The sequence below is a fragment of the Vombatus ursinus genome, unplaced genomic scaffold, assembly GCF_900497805.2.
Source record: "Vombatus ursinus unplaced genomic scaffold, bare-nosed wombat genome assembly UNPS02014830.1, whole genome shotgun sequence".
Classification (NCBI taxonomy): Eukaryota; Metazoa; Chordata; class Mammalia; order Diprotodontia; family Vombatidae; genus Vombatus; species Vombatus ursinus.
The window spans coordinates 13,988,269-14,012,241 of record NW_020954608.1 but is presented as its reverse complement, the minus strand read 5'-3'; the positions used below and the strand labels follow the sequence as shown (position 1 = coordinate 14,012,241).

The window sequence follows — 23,973 nt, the reverse complement described above, 5'->3', positions numbered from 1 at the left end:
TTTAAAGTTATATTAAATAGGAGTGATGAAAGAATATGTTCCTACTTAACATCTGTTTTTAATGAACATTCTTCCAGTGTTTCTTGTTATATATAATAATTCATGACTTCCAATCTATACATTCTATCATATTAGGGAAAGGTTCTTCTTTTTCTATATTAATATGTTTAACTTTAAATCAGTGCTACGCTTTTCAAAGACTTTCACTATATCATGATTTTTCCCTTGCTGATAAAATGCATTTTATTATTTTCCTTCACATCCTATGCATAAAAACTGCATGGTCATAATCAATAATTTTTGATGTACTGCTATATTCAATTTGGAAGTATTATTTTTGTATCAATATTCATAACTGATAATAGTTCACAATTTTCTCAGCTTTGCATTTTTTTAAGGATTATCATTATATTAGCTAAACTGGAGCTAACCTACCATCTTTCTCTGTTTTGAAACAGTTTTATATAGTACAGAAGTTAAATGTGCCTTAAATACTTATAAGATGGCCAGATTTAAGAGGCCCTCGAATGCCAGCCTAGATTAATTTGTAATATTCATTTGTAAACTCATCTAGCCTTTGTGCCATTTTGCAAGGCTAGTTTTTGGTGGCCTGTATGATTTGTGCTTCTATGATTGTTCCATGTAAGTCCTCCACTTCTTGTTTTGCTAGTGTTAGTTTTAATATTCTATACATTTGTAGCTAATCTTCCATTTCTTTGAGATCCTCAAACTTACTGTCATAGAACCTTGTACAGTAACATCCGATAATTTTCTTGATTCCTTTTGCCCTTGTAGATCTCTCCTCTATCCTCATTTTGGGGGGGGGCTGTCATTTGGGTTTTTTCTCTTTATTAAAAACTTGACACTATTTGCTGTTTATCAATTTTGTTTGCCTGAATGTTCTTATAATGTGCTGAATAAGAACTCTCATATCACGTTACCAACTGTTTTATCTTGGTTTGAAATACTTTCCATTTTGGATATGAGGCTTATTTGCTGTTGGGAAGATGTCCTTGAAGGGAATAGTAGCTCTATAAACATTTTAAAGTCCTTTGCTTCTCAATTATTTACCTTCTATCTTCACAAAGCATACTGAGTTTTTGTTGAGTGGCTAATTTTGGGTTCATATTCATGCATGCTTCTTAATTTTCAAACTATTGCATCTTTGGTCCTCCTGAGAAAAGTCCTCCTTTGATCATTTCTAACAATGAAGTGTTCAAATTCTCTTGTTTTTCAAATTTCTCTGACACATATGCAACTCTGAAGTCATAGTACTGTGATCTATCCTCCAAATCAGTATTTGGATTTGTGTTTTCCAACAGTTTTGATAAATCAATAATTTTTGAACCTTTATTTCTAACTGTTGTTTATTAAATACAATTTCATTTTCCATAGAAGTTGCTTCTGTGGATTTTTGAAGTCCGTTATTTTCAACATACTGATCACCTTCTTCATGAATTTCTCTGTAATTTTTTTTGCGTTTTTCAATTTTCATTCAATTTCCACATCTGATTTTCTACTTTCTTTTGGTACTTCTTTTATTTGGTCTCATGATTTTCTTATGTTTGCCAATTTCTGCTTAATTTCTATGAACAGGTTATTTGCCCACCTGAAGACAACTCCTGGGAACCTGAATGGTTCCTTTTCCCATCTCTGTTGCTTTTAATGCATTCATCAATCTACAGTATTTTTATTTGTACCAACATATTGTATATTTTAAATTTTTGCTTATTTTTATTTTCTTGTGTGTATGTGTGTTTTAGCTATTTCTTTTTTCTACTTTTTTTGTGGATCTTCTCACTCTGACAGCTTATATCTATCTCAGTCCATGCAATCTTTCAGGCAAAGAAAGGACAAGTTTTTAAGGTCTCCAGCCTTCCAGGACTATCACCCCATATAGGATCAATGTCCAGTCTTTTTCCTCTCTTTGAGTTCCACTACTCTTTTTCTGCCTGGCACTTTTCCTTTTTTCTTTCACACTCTACTTGCTGCTAGCATCTTTTCTTCTAAAATCACCTTGTAACCTACTCTACATTTAGCATATATGTACCTACTTAGCCTCTATATTTTCTTCCCCATTAGAATGTCAGTTTCTTGAGGGTAACAACTACCTCTGCTTCTTCTTTCACTCCAGCACAAAACTTGACACACAATAAACAATTGATCAATGGATTATTAAAATCCCACCCTTTGCCATTTATACCTTAAAATGGACACCATTTATTACCATTGATAATTCAAGTAGAAAAGAGGGGGAAGAGGAGATTTCAGTAGCAACTAAATACAGACAATTATAATGCAAAATTAAACAAAAGTATATGTGAGGAATATGTGAAATAAGTTTGAAAAGGTAGGCAGAGCCAGATTTAAGAGGGCTTTGAATGTCAAGCTAGTAATTTTTAACTTTCTTTGGTAAGCAATAAGGAGCCAGTGAAGCACCATGATAAAGAGGAATAGTATGATCAAATCTCTACATACAGAAAATTAGCTTTTACAGCACAAGGAGAAACGGATTGGAAAGGAGAGAAAGAAAAGATAGGGAGACCCATTAGGAAACATTTGCAATAAATGAGATAGGCGGACCTAAGGTGATAGCAGGGGAAATGGAAAGGAGGTGACAGATGTTACATATTTAATTGTAAAATTTTACAATTGAATCAACATAGCAGATGAAAGAATCAAAGGTAACACCAAAGTTTAGAATATGAGTGATCGGGTGAATGTGATGTCACTGTCAAAGAGAAGGTTGAGGTTGAAAGATAGTAAGTTTCATTCTTTTTATAAGTCCAGGACCAAGGAGTACTATAAAGTTAAATTTTAAGTTTTACTTTTGACCATGAGTCCTACATGGCATATGGGGCTTGAAAGCTAAGGTGACATATGCCTCACAGCCAATGTGAAAAAGTTAGATTCTTTTCTGTAATACAGGAAAGGACCACAGCTCCACCTGTGAACTGCTGTGAACTTTCAGAGCCATTGTCCCAGTTGTTAGCAATTATACTAATAGGCATCAGCAGCAGATCCAAAGCCAGATACCCTTTTCTCTACATCCCCAAAGGTCCTGAAGAATGAGCAAGCCCTGAACTCTAAGTATCCTAGGGCCCATTATGTATCAGCAACCATATTCCTACCTATTTGAAACCAATGAACCGCTGACTGTTGACCCCAAAATTTCATTCCAAAAATTTGGCTTCAATTAGGAAAGGGATTTTTTTTTGGGAAGAGGGGCTTATTATTTTTTCATTTTCCTAAGATGGCTGCTGACACCTCAAAATTAGGGAGCAATTGTTAAGTGTAGAGAAGGGACCAATGGGTCCCTTGAAACCTACTTTATTTATATAGAGTGAAGAAAGCAGAGCCCAAAGTATAATATATACAGTGACTACAATAATATGACAGTTAATCCTAGTACCAAACTATCAAAACTAAATGATAAATTCCTTCTTTCTTTTAACAAATGATAAGTTGTTTTGGAAAAAGTATTTTGTGGGAAGGGAAATTTTTTTGTGTATTTATTGTGGTGAGGGGAAGGGCAGGGAAATGAATAAACATTTATATATGACTACTTTGTGCCAGGTACTGTATAAAGTGCTTTACAAATATGATCTCACTTGATCCTCACAAAAAACTTGCTGCAAGGTCGGTGCTGTTATTATCCCCATTTTACAGTTGAGGAAAATGAGGCAGGAGTTAAGTGACTTGCCCAGGGTCACACATCTAGTAAATGTTTAAAATCAATTTGAATTCAGGTCTTCCTTCTACTGTGCCATCTAGCTGGAAAGTACGTTCAAAACAAAATGCCTCAATTCATTTTAATAAAAACAAAAACACATAACATAAAAGAAAGATAATAGGTTTGGTTTTGTGACATTTTGAATTTCAAGTCACACATAGGTAGAGGGATGAAAGCTCAGGAAAAAGGTCAAATTTAGATATTCGAAGTTATCAACATAGATGCTACAGGATTAAAATTTACAAAAGAAAAAGATTCGGGAAGAGAACATAAGAGGACAAAAGACAGAGTCTTGGTTGGGGAACACCAACATTTAGAGGCTGATAAAAAAGAAGAGGAATCCAAAAAGGAGATGGAAAAGAAGTAGTCAGGTGTAGAAACAATCTTGGAAATCTAGGCAGAATAAATTATCTAGAAAAAGGTATCTATCAAAAATTTCAAAAGCTGAGAAAAGGTTAAAGAACTAAGAAAAAGCCTTTATATTTGGTGATGAGGTCACTGTCAACTTTTGAAAAAAATACTTTCAGAAAAGTGATTAAGATGGGAGTGAGAGTGTGAAGAACAGAATGGCAAGTAGATGGGGAGGAGGTAGGGGAACAGAGGATAGCCTACTTTTTCAAGAACGGCTATGAAAGGAAGAAGAGATATGGGACAGTATTTCATGGAACACCTCATCCTCAGACATAGAAGACAATAATCAGGGCAGACACTGAGATCTGTATACCTCACTTAACTCTCTTATTAGAGCATGTCTTATTTTTTTACCCCTCCATACAAAACAGTGCATTTCACTCCAAATGTTTAACGAAATAATGTTAAACAAAATAAACAGTTCAAAATCATCTAAGTTACTGTTCTTTCCATTGGTGCTTACTGTTCTTTTCCCTCCTTGTTATCACTTTTGCTGACGGATGAAGAAAAGAAAAGCAAGACAGGCAATTCTGCTACTTTTTGTAGCTGGAACTTAAAAACTTATGAAGTAAGTAAAATGACACATAAACTACATGGGTAAAATGAGGTTTGGTGGTTATATTTGCACTTTCATTATCCACATTATATCTCTCCTTTAAGTTAAAGAATTTGTTCTTTATTGATAGTGCACTAAATTTTGAGGCAAAAGAGTAGGGTTCAAATCCCAATTCTACCACTGAAAGCCTCTGAGATATTGGGGAACTTATTTAAATTATGTGAGTCTCAGTTTCTTCATCTGATAAGAGAAGGGACTGGACTTCTAAAGTTCCCTTAAGCTCTGAATTTGTGAGTCTATAATCTTCTTGTTATTGAGATAGACAAATAGATACATGCCATCTCTAAAACTCTATTAAGTCTTTAATGCATAATATAATGATATATTCCCCATTGATTCTTCCAGAATTAAGGAAAATCCCAAGCAACATCCCTCCAGATATTATTAAACTTGATTTATCAAACAACAAAATCAACCAACTTCAACCTAAGGTTTTTGAAGATATTCATGAACTGAGGAAATTAAACTTGAGCAGCAATGGGATTGAATTCATTGACCCTGGTAAGGATTAACAATGTCCACATAATGAGGTTGCATATTGTATCTGGTTTTATTCATAACAATTTTTTGGTCCAGATCTTCAATTTCATCGGGAATGGGAACTCTAGTGGTGGAAATTCCCTCTACCAATGCAACTCTCTGAGTTTTCTGCAATTTATCATCTTAAAGAGTTGCCTTGGGCACTGAATTCTAAAGCTTGCCCAGCATCACATCACCAGTGTATATCAAAGGCTAGTTTTGAACCCAGGTCACTCATCTACTCAATAAACTTCAGCAGATGCCTACTACCTCTAGAATCAAATATAACTTCCTGTGTTTGGCTTTTAAAACCCTTTACAAACTGACCCTAAACTATATTTGTAGTCTCATTATGAACTACTTCCCTTCTTACAGTCTATGGTCTAGCACTCTAGCTAAATTGGTCTTCTCTCTATTCAATCAATCAATAAGGATTTATTAGGTGCTTACCATGTGCCAGGCACTATGGTAAGGGCTGGGAATACAAAGAAAGGCAAAAGAAAGTCCCTGCCTTCCAGGAGCTCACAATGGGGGGAGACAATACGTTCGTACTACATATGAACAAACTATATACGGGATAAATTCCTCACACATGACACTTCATCTCTGGACTCCATGTCTGGAATGTATTCCTTCCTTACCTACACCTCACTGACTCCTTTACCTCCTTCAAGATACAGATGAAGCACTACCTTCTACATGAAACATTTTTTGATTCTCTCCCTCAACTGCCAGTATACCTTCTCCCAAATTACCTTTTAATATTTTTTGGCATTTATTCTGTACATGCTTATATGTGTACATGTAATCCCCAAAAGAATACAAGTTCCTTAAGAGCATGGACTTTTTAATTGTTTATCTTTGTATCTCTAGTGCCTAGCTTGATGAGAAACTAATTGACTTGTTTATTCCAAGGTCATCCTTCTATCTACAATTCTATCTTGCCTTTCACAACAATGTTTTCATTAAATATAATTTGTTATGGAAACAAAAAAATGTTATTAGCTATAGAAGCAGCAGGAAGATGTCTAAGTTCTTTTGTGACACATTGTGGCTATGTGACCCTGGACAAGTTCCTGAAACTCTAAGACAGTTACAAAGAATTACTGATCTGTATCAGTGAAGAGAGTTTTTATAAGGTGTTTCCTAATTAAGTTACAAGTTGAGATCACTGTAAATACTACATAAAGACCATCCTCTCAAGGAAAGAGATCATCATTTTAGTATGTAGGTCCCTCAGGATAAACTAACCTTCATAAGTCAGGGTGGACAAATTTACATGATGCTAAGCCACTAAATGGTTTCCAGGGGTGGTGGATCACTGATGTTTTCCAGGAAATACAAAAAATGTAGGTTATTTCATAATCCACCAGGGATATGTTTGATTTCCCTCTAAAATGGTCAAACTCTAGGGTCCTAGTTCTAGAGAACAAATAAATAATAACAGTAATATGTACCTTATCTAAAGCTAAATTAGATGTCAGTTTTTATAAATTCCAATTAAGATTAAGTTTGTCAAAATAATAAATAATAATAGTCACTGAATAATTTCTATTATATATAAACTATGGTATGTAGGAAGAAACCTCCTCTAAAATCATACTCTGACTCATCACAATGAAGTGACTCCAAATTCTCTAAAGGTAGAGTGAAAAAGTGGAGTGAAACCTTGATAGGATCTGCCAAGATGGAAAGGCTTCACTTAGAGATAGGGTAATGAGCTATATGTGTCATACAGGGACCAACCTGACTAAGTTTGGAGAGTCTCACCAGAGGTTGGTTTTTTCAGCCACAGCAATTAATGAATACCATCACTAATGGCAGAAAAGGGATACAACCTGCATCAGTGGAAAGGTGAAATCACAAATCCTTGATGTACTAACATATTGCAGAAGAAAATTGTAAGAGAGGAAATTCAGAAGAAAAATTAACAGAGTAATTCAAATGCCATGAAAAATAAATTAAATGTTCCCCAAGATACATTTTTCTCATATTAATTACTAGTTTCCCAGAGTTCCTAGAATTTTTTAACTACAGTTCTATTGAGAAACAATGTAACATTGTGAAAAGAGGGCCACATCAGAGTCTGGAAGATCTGGGTTCAGGTCCTGCCTTTGACACATACTAACTGTGTGACAATGGGCAGACTACATTGGCAGCTTTCTAAGGTCAGTTCAGTTGCAAACCAGTCTGTGTCACTGGTCTCCACGCCAAGGAGTTCACCAAACTGGTGAAAATACAGATCCTGACCAAATTTTTTTTAAAATTCTTCTCCTCTTGGGCTACATTTGTAATGATATTCTAGCATCTTTGTTCTCAAGGCATATGCTGCTACTAGTGAAAGTAATGACATTGCTTTCCCCTTAATTTCATCAGTCCCAAGAAAGCAATCAAACTTACTTCAATGCTGAAGGTCTTCTAGCATAGAAAGGATCTAGGAAATTAAGTAAGGCAAAAAAGATTCTAAAAAGTTAAAAAAAAAAGAAGATATTTTTGAATTTTTTGAAAAAAAATATATTAATATAAACCATTGCCAAAAGAGATTAACTTTCACCATGCAGGCCTGTAGTTACAAAAATGTAACATTGTGCTTTCTTTTAAGCTATCATTCTATCAAACATAATACCCTTTCTAAAGTAAAATGAAAGCAAGGCATAAAGGTTTTTCTCTTTTGAAAAACTGAGGCAAAGGGATCCGGATTCCTCCAATGCCCATATTTCAAAAGAATTAGTACTGACACGTTTCTAAACAAGTTGGCTTTTTTTTTCCCAGAGGGAAAAAAGAATCGTTAAGATCTGTTTGCCTCATAGTTTTGGCAAATAAAAAAGTTACATTTTCCTTGTTTCAAATGTGATCCATTTGCAAGAACGGAACTTTTTTAGGAGATGTCTCTATATTTCTAGGAATCCCTTGAGAAGCAATTTTGGACAGGGCAATGTGGACTAAATGCTTTTTACCTTGCCCCAATCTGACTTTATACTTCTTTGTCCTTGGATGGAATGTTTATTCATCACCATGATACAGAACTGAATACTTTTGAATTCCAAACTGATAGCTCTCTCTAGTTCTTAGAGCTTTTCAAATATCTTTCAAAATATTTGTAGAAATTAATCCTTTTGCCAGAGTTTGTTTGGAGGACTGTCTGAGTATTCAAGAGGCTGGTAAAATGAATAGTGCCATTTCCTAGCTTTTTTCAAAAGTTACATGACCTCATCTCTCTCAAATCATCACCCAGGCAATTTTCATTTGTTTATGCCTCAAAGTAGGCAAAAATTAACAAAAACATACTCTTTTTTTTCTAAAATGACTTGGTCTATTTTTGCTCTAGTCAGTATAAAAACACACATCAAAACAAAATAGATTTAAATAAATTTCATTTCTCTATTAAAACAGTTGTATTTTGCTAACTTCAATCAAGAAAAGTTCGCCTAAGCAATAAAGCTATTTTTCTAGAAACCTGGAACTTATATTTATATGCATGCTTGACGTTTACAGTCACCAGTTTAATAAGTATTTTATATTATCAGCTGCTTTTTCAGGACTCACAAACTTAGAAGAATTAGACTTGTCAAACAATAGTCTACAAAACTTTGACTACGGAGTATTAGAAGATCTATATTTTTTGAAAATCTTGTGGCTTAAAGAAAATCCTTGGAGATGTGACTATAATATCCACTACCTTTACTACTGGTTAAAACATCACTATAACGTTCATTATAATGGACTGGAATGCAGAACGCCTGAAGAATACAAAGGTTGGCTTGTTGGAAAATATGTTCGAAGTTACTATGAAGAATGTCCAAAGGACAAGCTACCATCGTACCCTGATCCAACTGACCAGGATGCAGAAGATGATGCATGGGAAAAAATACACCGAGACCACATGGCAAAGAAACAAAGTGTCAGGATTACCATAGTAGGTTAACTCAGAAGGGTCCCCTTTGTAAATAGATTAGTTTTGATATCTGTTTAAGGAAAATCTTTTGCTTACATTTTGGTTAACTGTGTTATGTGTCTATGAAGGAATAGCCAGCTAACAGGGTTTCTTTAATTATTATTTTAGTTTTGAACTAAGGAAACAATCTCATGCTGTTTATCCTATGTATACACTGGCTGAGCAACCATTGCTGGCAGGCATTCTACAATGGTAAACTGCATGAGATTGGTTCCATAGAATGGCATTAATAATTGCATAATGACTTGTGTAACTTTTTTACTGTTTTTTTTTTTCAAAAAAAAAAACAAAAAACAAAAAAAAACTTTGTTCATTCTTGCCATGCATCTTGAGAGCTATTTGCAAATACACAGAAAAAAATTAAAATGTCAGATATAAATATACATTCACAAAGAAATGGCTCTTTTTTTGTCTAACAGACTATGAGCTAAATAAATTTCTATTCTTATATGTCCTCACTCTTAGAAGAAACCATGGCAAATTAAGAATTTTGTTAAAGTTATTTGACATTTTGACAAAAACATCAGATTAAAAACTGAAGAATCAGTCTAAATGAGAGAAAATTATCTGAAAATGATATTTATGGACCACGAGATGCAGTAGCAAGCAATATGTGTTTAAATGCTTTCTTTTAAGCTTAGAAATTACCCTAAAATCCCCACCAAAGAGACTATTATTGTGTGAAACAGTAGCCTTTCTAAAGTGAAATGAGAACAGGAAGTAAAGGTTTTTCTCCTTTGAGGCAAAGAGAAAGTTCCACAAGTGCCTGTATTTCCAAAGTTAGCAAAGTATTAAAGCAGTTTGATGTAAATTTTAGTAATGCTGACCCATTTCTAAATAAGAAAGATGACCTCTTTTACAAAGGAGCCATAATTCATGTATTGTTAAGATCTCTTTGCCTCAGAGTTGAAGAGAAGTATGGATGGTGGATGATGGGTGAAGGGTATTTACAGAAATTTAAGCAGGTATTGGATACAGGAAGGTTAACTTTTTTGGACCAAATTATTTCAACCAACATATATTAAGCCTTACTATGTACAAGGTATATGATATGTGACGAGGATACAAAGATGAAGAATCACAGTCCTGATCTCCAGGAGCTTAAACCAAGGAAGAAGACATGTATATAAATGAGAACATGTTAAGAGTAAAAGGCTTAGATTCTTAAAATCTAGTGACTGCTTAGATTCTTATAATCTAGCCACTGCTCAGATTCTTAGAATCTAGCCAATAGCTCACTAACATTCAGACTCCTTAAGAATCTGCCCAATATGATGGATGTTCTAATAAACCTAGTCTTTGGCTGAAAAAAAAAAAGAATAAAGGAGGCATTCAAAGTGCTTCAAGAAAACCTAAGAAAGGAAAGACCACTTTCAGCTGAGGAAATAAAAGAAATGCTTAATGGGCAAGGTGACTCTTGAGTGAGGAGTCTTAAAAACTGGGATTTCAACAGGCAGAGGCAAAAATGAGTTTGTTTCAGGTATCGAGGAATTGCTTGTGTGACTGCAGAGCTAAGAGAGTGAGGACATCTAAAATCAGTCAAGAGTCCAATTTGGTTGGAACGTTGTATCTAAAAGGGAGCAGTGGGAAATAAAACTGAAAAGGTAGTTTGTAGATAGATTGTGGAAGATCATAAATACCAGGCTAAAGAGTCTTTATTCTATCTTTTAGGAAATAGGGAGCTTTTTGTGCAGGTGAACATAGCATGGTCATACTTGCACATTTGGAATATTAATTTGGCAACTTCTGACTAATTAGGAAGCTAATGTAATAGTTTGGTGCAGTAGAACAAATTACGGGTTTTGTATCTGAAAATTCCTGTTCTGTCATTTACTACCTTATGTCCTTGGGCAAGTTACTCCACCATTATCCATGTTTCAATTTCCTCAACAGTAAATGAGAGGATTGGACAAGATGACTTCTCAGGTCCATGACAGCTCAAAACCTATGATCCCATGTTGATGGCCTCAATTTGAGTAGTGGTAGTATGAGTGGAAAAGAGAAAAGAAATGTAAGAGGTATTCTGGAGTTAGATTTGGTGGGACTTGCCAACAAATCAGAAGGAGTAAGTAAAGAAGAAAGAGTAAAAGATGACTATGAGATATGAGACTGAGCAGGGAGAACAATGGTGTCATCAGAAAAGAGTTCAGTTTTGGAAAGTGTGCTGGCAAAGACATCAAGGCAGAGACAGCTAACGAGCAACTAGATATATGTACTAGAGCTCAAGGGACAAATGGGGGTTCAAAATAAAGATCTGTGATTTAGCTATATAGAAACTGTAACGGAAATCACAAGAATGGAAAGCTTGCCAAGAGTGTTGAAGGAAGAGAAAACTGCTTAAGGACAAAGCTCTGGGAGATTCCCAGGGCTTGGGGCTAAGAAGGAAGAAGATGGAGTTGGAGACTAGTAAGTAGCAGCCAGACAAGCAGGAGGACTCAGAAAGCACAGTGTTGTGGAAGTCAAGAAAGAAGAGAGTATCAAGGGGAAAGGGGTAACAAAATGTCAAATGCTGCAGAAAAGTCAAGGATAGGGCTACAAATAGACCCCTGGATTTGGTGATGATGGGGGTCAATCATAACGTTGGGAAAAGCAGTTTCAACAGAGGGTTGGGGGTAGAAACCAGGAGACTGAAGAGTAAGCAGATGGTAAGAAAGTACTGGCAACCAATGCTGACTACTCTATAGGAATTTAGCAATGAAAGGGGGAGTCAGACATAGGACAGTAGCTTGAGGGAGAAATAAGGAGGTTAGAGGCAGATGTAAATATCAGGATCTAGAGTGAAGCAGACTCAGCAAACATGGAAACAGTCAGAGGTGGGTTGTCAACCCAGCAGACTGAATCAGGAGAGACAGGAGATGAACTGTGGTTGAGACTCACAGGCTGGAATATAAGACAAGAGCTCATCAGAGAAGAGGGAAATGACAAAAGGCCTTAACTATCTAACTGCCCCTGGACCTGGCTCATTGACAATTCATTTCTACATGCCCCCACTGCCCACTTTCCCCCTCAGGGTTCTGTTCTGACATGGGATTTGAGGGATGTCAGAAAAAGCAGCTTGAATATTTCAATGGATCTCATGGATGTGAGAACTTCCTCCAAAGAAGCAGATTTCAACCCCCTTAGTACCCAATGTTTCTCAACTGAAGTTCAAACTCCTTTAGCTGATACAACCCAGTGCCACTCTAACTATCCAACCTCATCTCATACAATTCTATGATCTGCCATCTGGCCAAACTGGATTACTCTCTATCAGCTGAATATACGCTCTAGTCTAATGGCTAGACTCCCACCTCTACATGCTTTTTTCTCAGGCTGTTCACTAAGTTCTCCCTTCACCTTTTTGCCTTCTGAATTTCTAACCATCCTTTAATGCCTACTTCCAATCCTGCCTTGCCCATGAAACCTCCCTTTGCTCCCTACACCTCTCCCCCTCTATCAACCCTCCCTCTTAAACCTCACAAAGCACTTCCTTTTACACCTCTCTAATTGACTTACCATGAAATATCATTTCACCCCCTTGTATTTGTATTCCCAGAACTTATCACAGTGCCTGGCACATAGCAGACACTTAATATATGCTTGTTGGTTATTGTAATAATTAGTAATTATTACACAGGTACAGTGTAAAGCATACAATAGACCCTAATCAATATATGTTGAATATTGAAGGAATAACTGTTAAATCTATCACACTTGGAAGGGCAAAGGATTTAAAAAAAAATACAACTTCATCCTCTTCATTTCACTGGATCTTCTTGAATTCAAAGAGTAGGAAAGTAACTTGAAATTCTGGCCCCCGAAGCAAAGAGCAAATTTATGGTACAGAAAGCCTAAGGCCACTGATAGGTGGGCCTGTACACAGCTCTATGGCTAATGACCCAAGACATACTACTTAGCATAGATCCCTGGGTCTAAATACATCACATGGGCAGTTTGCCCTGAAAGAGCACAGTCATTCCACAAGGAGGTAAGAGAAGGCAGGACCACAAGAGGAAGAGAGGGGACGATAGTGAGACTCTGAAGGGGACAGTGGCTAGGGAACAAGAGCATGAAGGAGGAGAAATCATACTAGGTGACATGGGGCCTATAAGGAAGTATACCCCACCATGTCAACAACCTGTGACAAAGCTCTGGTCAATCTGTGCTGGTTATAGCATTAGTTTTCAGACAAGTCAATCCCTTAGTCTAATTCTTCCAAGTCAAAGAGAACTAGTCTTAGGTATTATATTCTTAATTGCTTTTTAACTATTCTTCCACTCAAACCAAAGAAACAGAAAAGAAATGCAAATTTGTATAACATAGATATACATATACACATATATTTGTAAATTACCACAAAAACATAAAACTCACTTGGGAAAACCTCGAAAATGTTTAAAAAATTCTTCACAATGATCAGCAAGGAATTTAGAATCAGTTCTTCAGACTCCTAATGCTAAGTTGGTCTTTAGCCAATATCTTATTGCATGGGTGAAAAACATAACATTACAAAATAAATTAAGCAATGCTGAATCAGCATAGACAATATGTCAAAAACAACTGTGTATGTAAATTTCAACAAGACGATTTCTGGGGACATGAATTATGTTTTCATTCTCATAGATAAAGTAATCTATGGTGCATTTTACATATCCTTGGAACTTAAAGACAAGCAAAATCAGTGGTAAATAAGGTGCTATGAAAATGTTTTAAATAAGAAATGAACAAAACTACTTATTACAAGGTTTCTCCTGATCAAAAAGAAACTTTGAATGAGGAATAACTGAACAATAAGTGAATGTTGTACCAGTATAATAGAAGGAATTAAAAAAAAAACACTAAAAAAACAAAACAAAACTGGAGGAAGACCTCCAGCACACTGATTAGATATCTATGATCTGGGATAGGATGTGGACAAGAATCCCAAAATGAGAATCCATAGATGGATTCTGATTTGCACTACTAGAGAGAATAATCACATGGGTGACTTAACTGATCCATTGAGAATTAAAGTATAAAAGTATAATATTTCTCAACATAATATAAATTCCCTGATTCTCATAGATTAGCATCATAATAGTAAAATAAAAGTACAGCCCCAGGCACATCTGGAGGTTAAAACTTTCTCTATAATGCTCCAATTATGCAAATAGTTTAGTAGGTAGAGAAATACCACAAACAGCCAAGCTGCATTTTATGCCTCCACTATGATATTTTTATGCTGATATAACAATACACGGAACAGATTTAATGGAATGTTAGCATACTTCTGTATGTATGTATACATCTTATACTTTTTTTGTCAACATAACCTATGTCTTCTCTCCAGCCACATTCAAAGAATTAAAAATATTTTATTTCAAGCTAATTATTTTTGACAGTGTTGCAGACATTAGGAATACAAGCACAACTGATGCAGCCAAACAGCCCCAAAGGTCAGTCAATATTTTATCTGTAGTATAGCAATCAAATAAAATCCTTGCCAGAAATTTGTGAAATACTAGACCCATCAACTAATGAGATCAAAGTCAAACTTAGCTGAAAAGAAGTTGGGCAAGACTCAAAATAACACAAAATATTAGAGCTGGAAGGAAGTTTAGAAATTATCCAGTCTAGGGATTCTAAATCTTTTTTTTTTCCGGCATGGACTTCTTTGGCAAACTGATGGAGTCTATGGACCTCTTCTCAAAATAATATTTTCAAATACTTGAAGGAAATTCTCTATTATAATTGTTGTTTAGTGAAAATACAAAAGTAATAAAATAAAATCATAAATGCAAATAATAAAGAAAAATTAAAATGTAATTTTCCCATTCAAGTTCAATGAAATCTATTGAAATCTATTCAATGAAATCTTGAAATCTATTTACAGAGCCCTTGGGGACCCCAGGTTAAGAATCCCTTGTCTATGGGGCAGCTAGGTAGCACAGTGGATAGAGCACTGGCCCTAGAGTCAGGAGGACCTGAGTTCAAATCTGTTTTCGGACACATAATACTCACTAGCTGTGTGACTCTCGGCAAGTCACTTAATCCCAATTGCCTTACCAAAACAAACAAACAAACAAAAAGAATCCCTGGTCCAGTATAATGCCGTCTGATGAAGTATGCAGAATGAAGGAAGGTTGAGACCTGTTCTGCTGAGCCACAGAGAGAAGGACTAGGAGCAAACAGGTTGTAAAGAGACAGAGCACGGAGACTTGAAGTTAGGGAAATCCTCCTAACCATCAGAACTGCCTGAAAGTGAGTCGTGTGCTCCCTTCTCCTCACTGAAGGTGTTCAAGTAGGGCTAGATGACCACTTGTCAAGCAGAGTTTAGAGGTGATCTTATGCTAGTGGACCAGCTGGGATTCTACAGGCACTTTCAACTAGAAAATCCTTTGATTATATGAAGCTCAAGGTGTTTCCAAGATCATTAATCAAGTGCAGAGAAAGGATCAGACCTTTATCAATAAGTTACACTTTCATAAACTTTTCAGTTAAGGCTGCTGCAAGTAGAGATATAAGAAGATTGACACTACTAAAAAGTCTTTAGTAAACCTGAAATGGCTTTTGTTGTTCAGTAACCTCAGGCATGTCTGATTCTCTGTGAACCCATTTGGGGTCTTCTGGGCAAAGATAATGGAGTGGTTTGCCATTTTATTCTCCAATTCATTTTATAGATGAGAGAACTGAGGCAAACAGGATGAAGTGACATGCCCAGGGTAACATAACTAGTAAGTGTCTGAGACTAGATTTGAACTCAAGAAGATGAGTCTTCCTGACTGCAGGCCTAACACTATCCACTGCGCCATCTAGATGCCCCTTGAAAGGGCTAGAACACATATACTTCTACAAAAATAAAGATCAACATGGGTATGTTTAATTATTTCATTAATAAGATAATTTATTCAAAGAATTTTATATGGAAAGAAAAAATATTAAATCAGATGTTATAAAGTAAACCTCCAAATAACAAAAATCTATACCTCTAGCCCCACCTTCTCCTTTAAGCTTCAGCTCCATATCTTTTTTGTTTATTTGTTTTTGTTTTTGGCAAAGCAATTGGAGTTAAGTGATTTGCTCAGAGTCACACAAGCTAGTGAGTGTTTTGTGTCTGAGGTCAGATTTGAACTCGGGTCCTCCTGACTCTAGGGCCAGTGCTCTATCCACTGTACCACCTAGCTGCCCCCAGATCCATATTTTCAATTGCCTATGGAACATCACCACCTCAGCATATAATGGCACCTTAAACTAATCTTTCCCGCCTTTCTTCCTAACTTTCCTGTTTTTGCTAATGGTACTACTATTTTCTTCTTCACCCAAGTTTTTCCTCTTCCTCACCTCCTACATCAATTTAGTTATCAAATCTTTTTTATTCTACCTTTGCAAAATATTTTTTCATCTACCATCTTCTCTCTATTCCACTGTCATCATCCTAGTTCAGGCCTTCGTCTATTGCCTAGAGTAGACTACTCTAATAGCTTTCCTTCTAATTGGGTTGCCTTTTTCATAAATTCTACACACAGCTCCCAAAGTATTTTTTTACCTAAAAAAAAGTTCTGATTATGTCATAGAAACAATCAAAATATTTCAGTGGCTTCCCATCTAAATTCCTTCTTCTGACATCAAAGTCTCCATAATTTATTCTCAACCTACCTTTCAAAGTTTATTTCCTAACAATCCCCTGCATAAGATTATCAGATTGAAAACGGGAAGAAATTGGTAATAATCTGGTTCAAGTCCTTCATTTTACAGATAAAGCAACTAAGATGTAGAGAGAACAAGGGGCTTATCCATTGTAACATGAATGGAAGCCAAACTATTCCACTCACCATTCCTTGAACATACCCTCTGATCTCCCATCTCCATGACTGTGCTCATGCTGTTCCCTCTCATTGTAATGCTCCATAAAGCTTTCCCTGACTCCTTCAGCTCAAGTAGTTTCTCCTCCCTCTGAACTCAAGTGGCACTTTGCAACTCTCTTATTTCCATATTGTGGTTTCTATTACAATTTATTTGTTCATATTTCATATTCTTTACTAGACTTAAAATTCTATAAGGGAAAGGACTATGTCTATTCATTTGCATATTTTTCATAGTGCCTAAAGTAAATCAATAAGTATTTGGTATGCTTTTGTGAATAAATTAAAGAATTTATTAATAAATTTATTAGTTGATAGACAAATGTATTAATTTAAGTTAATTTATTACTATGTGCCAGACACAGTGCTAAATACTAGGGACACAAAGAAAGGCCCTCAAGAAGCTCACATTCTCATATGGAAGATCACATGCCAATAACTATGGACATATAAGATATACTCAGTGAAAATGGAATATAATCTCAGAGGCAAGGCACTGGGAGGGAGAAAGAAGGGGAACATGGGAAAGAGGGCTGGGAGGGGCCTTCTGCAGAAGATGAAATTTTAGATGAGTCTTAAAGGAAGACAGAGAAGCCAGGGGGCAGACATGAGTAAGGAGAGCAATCCGTTCATGTTGGGAGATAGCATGTCAAATATGAGGAAAAGCAAGAAAGCCATTGTCACTGGATCACAAAGTACATGAAGGAGAATAAGTGTAAATAGGTACAAAAGGTAGAAAGGTAGAAGGGGCCAGCTTGTGAAGGACTTTAAGTGTCAAAAGAGGATTCAGTAAAATAGAGGAGAGGTCCTAAACTGGGAGGGATGAGGGAGGGAGAGGTGAAGGGAAAGTGTGGGAGGAGAGAGAAGAACATTTGGGAAAGCTTTTGTGGGAAGTGAGATAGGGAATCAATTAGGGAGGGATAAAATGACTACCCTTACTATGTAAGGGCCTCTTTAAAGTTTGATAACAGGAATTAATAACAGCTCATTCTAATTATGGGAAAACATGTCTCAATCAATCAATTAATCAAAGCAACTAGGACATGTGAATTATCCCTTTGCCACATGTGCTTTCTAAGCTTGAGCACACTTTTCCCTGACCTTTGGATGCATTTGAAGAAACGTGTGTTACAGACTTTTGAGCAGATTAGTAAATATCCTTTAGTAAATATTACATTTTAGTAAATTTAATTTACTAAATTAGTAAATATCCTTTCCTAAGAGCTACTTAAGGCTGACTGACTAAATGATTCCAAGCTGAATTAGCTAACTATAAAGTCAAAATGGAGAAGGAGGGATGTGAAGCCAGAGCAAAGATAATGACCTGAGAAAGTTATGGAGGGATGGGGGGAATTATGGTTCTCCATGAGGGTGAAAAACAGATTTAAAAGGAGCAAGACATAGGGTGAGACAAAATTATAGTCAGTTATGGCTGGCAATGGTCTAGTTTCTAATTAAGGAAACGGAAAACAAATAGGTAATGGTGAAATCCAATATGTGACCATCCCGATGACAAGTGAGATAATACTTGGAAAATACTTAGCATTGTGTCTAGCACATAGTAGGCACTATAAAAATGCATATTTTCTTCTTCCCTTCTCCCTCCTTACATGTAACTTAGTGAAGTCATGAAGTAAATCACCAGATTTAATGAAACTGAGGAACTGAAAGATTAGCAGGGTTGAGGGTGCATCAGTGTGAATGCTGAAATCCTCTAATATAAAAGGAGGAAATGGAGAAAGGAAAGTGGTGAGCTAGGCACTGAACTCCTTAAGCCTAGATCTTCCTTATTCAAAAGCCAGCTCTCAATTCACAATTCTCATTAAGTAAAAAAGTTCACTTTGTAGAGAGAGATTCATAGGGAAGCTCATTGATTCCATACTAGTATCTTCAGTGGCTCCTTTTCCTTTTCTAACTCTTCATGTTCACAGCTGGAAGTCAGATTAGACTACATAAGGGAGTCATGTTTTATACGTGATGGGCACTTAATAAATGTTTATTAATAAAATTGCATTGTCTTAAATTGAACAGAAAAAGCAAAGATCCAATGACAAACAATCCAGAAGGAAAATGAGAAAGACATGGAAAACCTGGAGGAGAGTCCAAAGGACTAGCTGTATGGTTCAGTGGAGATATAACTCCTAGCTCACCAAAGTTAATTGAGAATTGACTATACTTGAAGCATCAGGAGGAGTAGTATCATTCCCACAATACAAGATAGAAATAAAGTTTCCATTTCGTTAATATTTTTCTTTATATTGATGAATATGGAAAAAAACAGAAACAAATATTTGAAAAAAGGAACATACTTACTGATGAATTTAAAGGAAGGCCACTGAAGGGAAGAACATCCATGGAAATCCAGACGTAACATATTAGGTCGCCATCTTTGTAATATTTGTCTTATATATCTGTCATTGACTATACTACACACTAAAGAAAAATTGATCTAAAAAGATCAACAAGCAGAGGATATTAACAAAATTTAAGACTTGTTTCATATAAAAATAATAAATTTGAAAGTATTAAATATCAGGGACATTCTACACCACTTACAACAACAAAGAGTACCACAAGTTTTTTCATAGTCTATTTGGCAGGATATATGAAATTCGAAAAGCAACTCTTATTTGTCATGAAATCCTAAGCCAAAGCCCTGTATTGGATATTTAGGTCTTGAAACCAAAATACCGAGGAAATTCTATTATAGCTAAGTAGCATGATAAACAACGATCAGTACATTTAGTTTCAGTTACTACAACAGCTATTTTTTAATGTTCTATCTTTTGTATATAAACACGACACTACTACTAATCCACCATTAGCAGTGATGGGCCAGCCACATTTGATACCTGTAACAACCTTGTTGGAGGAAGAGAAGGTTGGCACTCACAATTTATTTTAACAAAAGGAAGTATGTTGAACATTATTGACTTTGTGAGCTTGGTATCATGTTTTAATTATCTTTATTATTTTTCCAGGAAGTATCAATTCACAAATCATTCAGAGTTCAAGAGTATATACAACAATCTGTGCCTCCCTATTTTCATGAATCTCCCCAAGAATTCCACTCAAATCAGTATGTCAATCTTCACAAATACACACACACACACACACACACACACACACACACACACACTCTCTCTCTCTCTCTCTCTCTCTCTCTCTCTCACAATCAAAAGAGCATATACTCTGTACTACTGTCCCAACTGAGGTGGCGGATTCAGCACAACATACCTATATATGTCATCTATCCACCTTCTGAAAAATGAAACGCATTTGAAAGATGGCTAGCAGGGGTCAAAAACATAGTTTGTGACTGCAGAACAGAAACTGTCATATATCAAAACAAGTCCAAAGACTGTACTAACCAACTAATGCCTCCTATATTTCACCCTCTAAAATAAGTAACATTTAGCTTTTTTTCTCACAGGGGTGCTTAACCTCTTTCCTGTTATGGATGCCTTTGGCAATCTGGTGAACCCTATGTACCCCTTCTCAGAATAAAATTTTTAAATGAATTAAAATACAAAGGATTAAAAAAGGAAATAACTGCATGAAATACAGTTATCACAATACATATATGTACATATTTTTTAAAAACAAGTTCATGAACCCCAACTTAAGAACTCCTGAATTAGAGATAATAATAATGCATGCAGGAAAGCACACAAGGGAGATCGGCTTTGTTTGATTATCTCTTCATTCAAAAGGTGTATGAATGAAAGAAATACTAAGCTACCTGCTATCTGTGGACTATATAGCCAAGAACACGATAATTCCCTTAGTAAGAAAGTTCCTGTTGGGGTGAATTTTTATATCAGTAAGATAACCACCCCATGTATGGCCCTTTGCCAACACCTTCCAACCACAACTCCTTCTGGGATTATAAAACCAAAACAATACAGAAATGCTAGGGCCCACATGCTTGGAAATACAAGAGAATCTATCCTTATTTGCTTACTAAAATTGTGAACAACTGTCTTGTATGTATAAGAGTCTGTTATCCTTTTGGAGAGAGAAATAAAATGTCATTGGAAATTAATCGCTTACTTCACTCCACAATGATCTTATATGTGTCATGGATCTCCAGGCACTGTCGACTTGAGCACAGTTTGCCCAATCAATGATACTTAGAAGACAGAAAATCTAAAGAACAGAAATATATGAAAATAGAAAATATAGAATCCAGAAGATGCTATTTTCTATATTCTTATTATTATTAATAGGATTGTATAGTGCCTGACATTTCTAATGATCTTATCTCCAATGAACTTGGGGCACTTTTCAGACATTTCATTCAGAGAATATCTAGATAAAGCAATAAAAATGTATTGATATTTCAATTTTAAGGAAAAGAAACTTCTGCAGAGAAGCTAAGTACTATTATTTGTAGCAATAATTTTTCCTATATGTTCCATAGTTTTATAACCCAATGTTGAGGGTTTTTAATACTTAATTTACATTAGTTCCCTAAGGTTATTAATGCAGTGTGAACCTTCATCCCTGAACAACTGAAATTTCATTGCAGACTATGACCACAAAAACCCAGGAAGTGACTATTAGATGGGGAGGGGATGAAATAAGAAATGACTATTGAAGAGATCTATCGTAACCAAGGGACTAGGAACCAGACACTAGACAGAGTAGTTTTATTGTGAAATGAGATCAGGATGGAGTAATATTCCCTTTAGGCTATAAGTGATGGAGAAAATGGATGGAGAAAACCATTCTACCACAAAAAGCAGGATAATTAACTTCACAGGGTGAAATTCTTTTTTTTCTTTTTATATTAATTTATTTTGATTTATCAATAATCACTTCCATATGCTTTTGAGTTTAAAATTTTTCTCCCCCTTCCTCCCCACCACTCTCCCCAAGACAGTGCACAATCTGATATAGGCTATAAATTTACACTCATATTAAACATATTTTCACATTAGTGATGTTGTAAATAAAAATTAAAACCAACAGGAGGAACCATCAGAAAGAGGAAACAAAACTCAATGAAAGAGAAAAAAAATAGCAATTCAACTTCCGTAGTTCTTTCTTTGGATGTGGATAGCATTTTCCATCACAAGGCCTCTGGAGATATCTTAGATCCTTGTATTGCTGGGAAGGGTTAAGTTTATTAACATTAATCATCACACAACGTGGCTGTTATTGTGTACAACGATCTCTTGGTTCTGCTCACTTCACTCAGCATCAGACCATATAAGTCTTTTCAGGTTTTTCTGAAGTCTGCCTGTTCATCATTTCTTATAGCACAGTAGTATTCCATCACATTCATATACCACAACTTGCTCAGCCATTCCCCAATTGATGGACATCCTCTCAATTTCTAATTCTTTGCTACCACAAAAAGAGCTGCTATAAATATTTTTGTACATGTAGGTCCTTTTCCTATTTTTATGATCTCTCTGAGATACAGACCTAGAAGTGCTATCGCTGGGTCAAAGGGTATGCACATTTTTATAGCTCTTTGGGCATAGTTCCAAATTGCTCTCTAAAATGGTTGGATCATTTCACAACTCCAACAGGGTGAAATTCTTAATTATAGATTAGCATGGAAAGTAAGCTGGCCCAGACCTTTTGTATGTCAGTGACCTTCAGACTAGACTGCTGAACCTGAAGATGCTGGGTTTACCATGGATATTTAGAAGGGAAAACCAATACCCAGAAACGAGATTCCCTCAACACTAATGTATTCTCAGCAGAAGCCCATGTTGTGAATGTCAGAGCCAAGTCCAGTTGTGCCCTTTTAAGGGTCATAGGGTACATCTGACTTTGCTGCTACCTCTTTGAACATTTCTTCTTGATTTAAGCAATCTTATCCACCTCTTTCAATTATCCAGCTTCTAAAAAACAATTTTGCAGACTGCTGACAAAAATGGTTGGGTTAGTATTGATTGTGCTTAAGTCTAGCTCCCCTGACTCATTAAAATGATTAAAATAATTAATTTTCATTAAATAAATAAATAATTAATAATTAATAATTAATTATCATTAAAAATCATTAAAATTATTCTCCCCTGAATCATTAAAAAAGAGGCAAAAGGAAGGAAATTCATACAAGTAAATTCAGAGTAAAAAAAAAGAAAAAGATTAAAGAAAAGAGAAAAACAAAAACAAAAACAAAAAAAGAATTAATAATCATAGGTCAGTAACAATTACTGAACCCACATATATGAGAATTGAACAATTTTGAGATCCTCCAAAGTAGTTCAGGAACTCAATAAAATAATTGAAGGAAAATATAAGGACAGAAATTAGAAACCTTAAAATTTTTTTTGAAACAAGAAAGCTAGCTATTTAGAACAAATGGAAAAAACAAATATCAGGATAAAATCAAAATGCAGCACAACTGGAAGATGCGTTGCTCAAAAACCAAAGCAAATAACCTTAAAAATAGAGTTAAATGAGACTATCTTAAATTTATATCCTTGGGGAGGTAGAAAGAAATATGATGAAATGAAGAGCTCAAATACTATAAGTCATGAAATCATACAAGAAAATAGCCTAGAAACACTGCAGACAGGGCATAAAGTACATATTGAATTTAATAAATACTTGTTGATTAATTAAAATTTATAGAATTCTGATGTCTGAATTAGGAAGGAATCTCAAATTTAACTTGCCCAGAAATATAGTTGTCAAATTCCAAAGCTTCATTATCAAAGAAAACATATTACAATTAGATAGGAAGAGAAAGGTCATTTATACATTACAGTAGTAACAGTTGAAATTGTGTAGACCAGATTGTAGATGATGATAAATGAAAGGAATGGAATATTACATACAAAAAAAAAAAAGAAACTAGCTTCCATCATCAAATAACATCCCACAGCACTTAGCATACTATAAAATTATAAAAATGGTTCCTCAATATGCTGAATGATTTCAAATTATTTCTCCTAAG

The 23,973-nt window shown here is 35.4% G+C and overlaps 2 protein-coding genes across 2 annotated transcripts in view; one reads left to right on the top strand and one right to left on the bottom strand.

The window, feature by feature from the left end:
• The window catches only part of LRRC17 (leucine rich repeat containing 17), a 56,743-nt gene extending 47,180 nt beyond the window's left edge, over positions 1-9,563 (top strand). Inside the window, exons 3-4 of the mRNA XM_027838520.1 lie at positions 5,106-5,261; positions 8,807-9,563. Of these exons, the coding sequence (XP_027694321.1) occupies positions 5,106-5,261; positions 8,807-9,204 (554 nt within the window). The 3' untranslated portion in view covers positions 9,205-9,563. The remainder of the gene's footprint in view (positions 1-5,105; positions 5,262-8,806) is intronic.
• FBXL13 (F-box and leucine rich repeat protein 13) overlaps positions 1-23,973 on the bottom strand; it is a 254,089-nt gene that overhangs the window by 158,103 nt on the left and 72,013 nt on the right. The window contains 1 exon segment of the mRNA XM_027838888.1: positions 19,368-19,503. Coding sequence (XP_027694689.1) covers positions 19,368-19,503 — 136 coding nt within the window.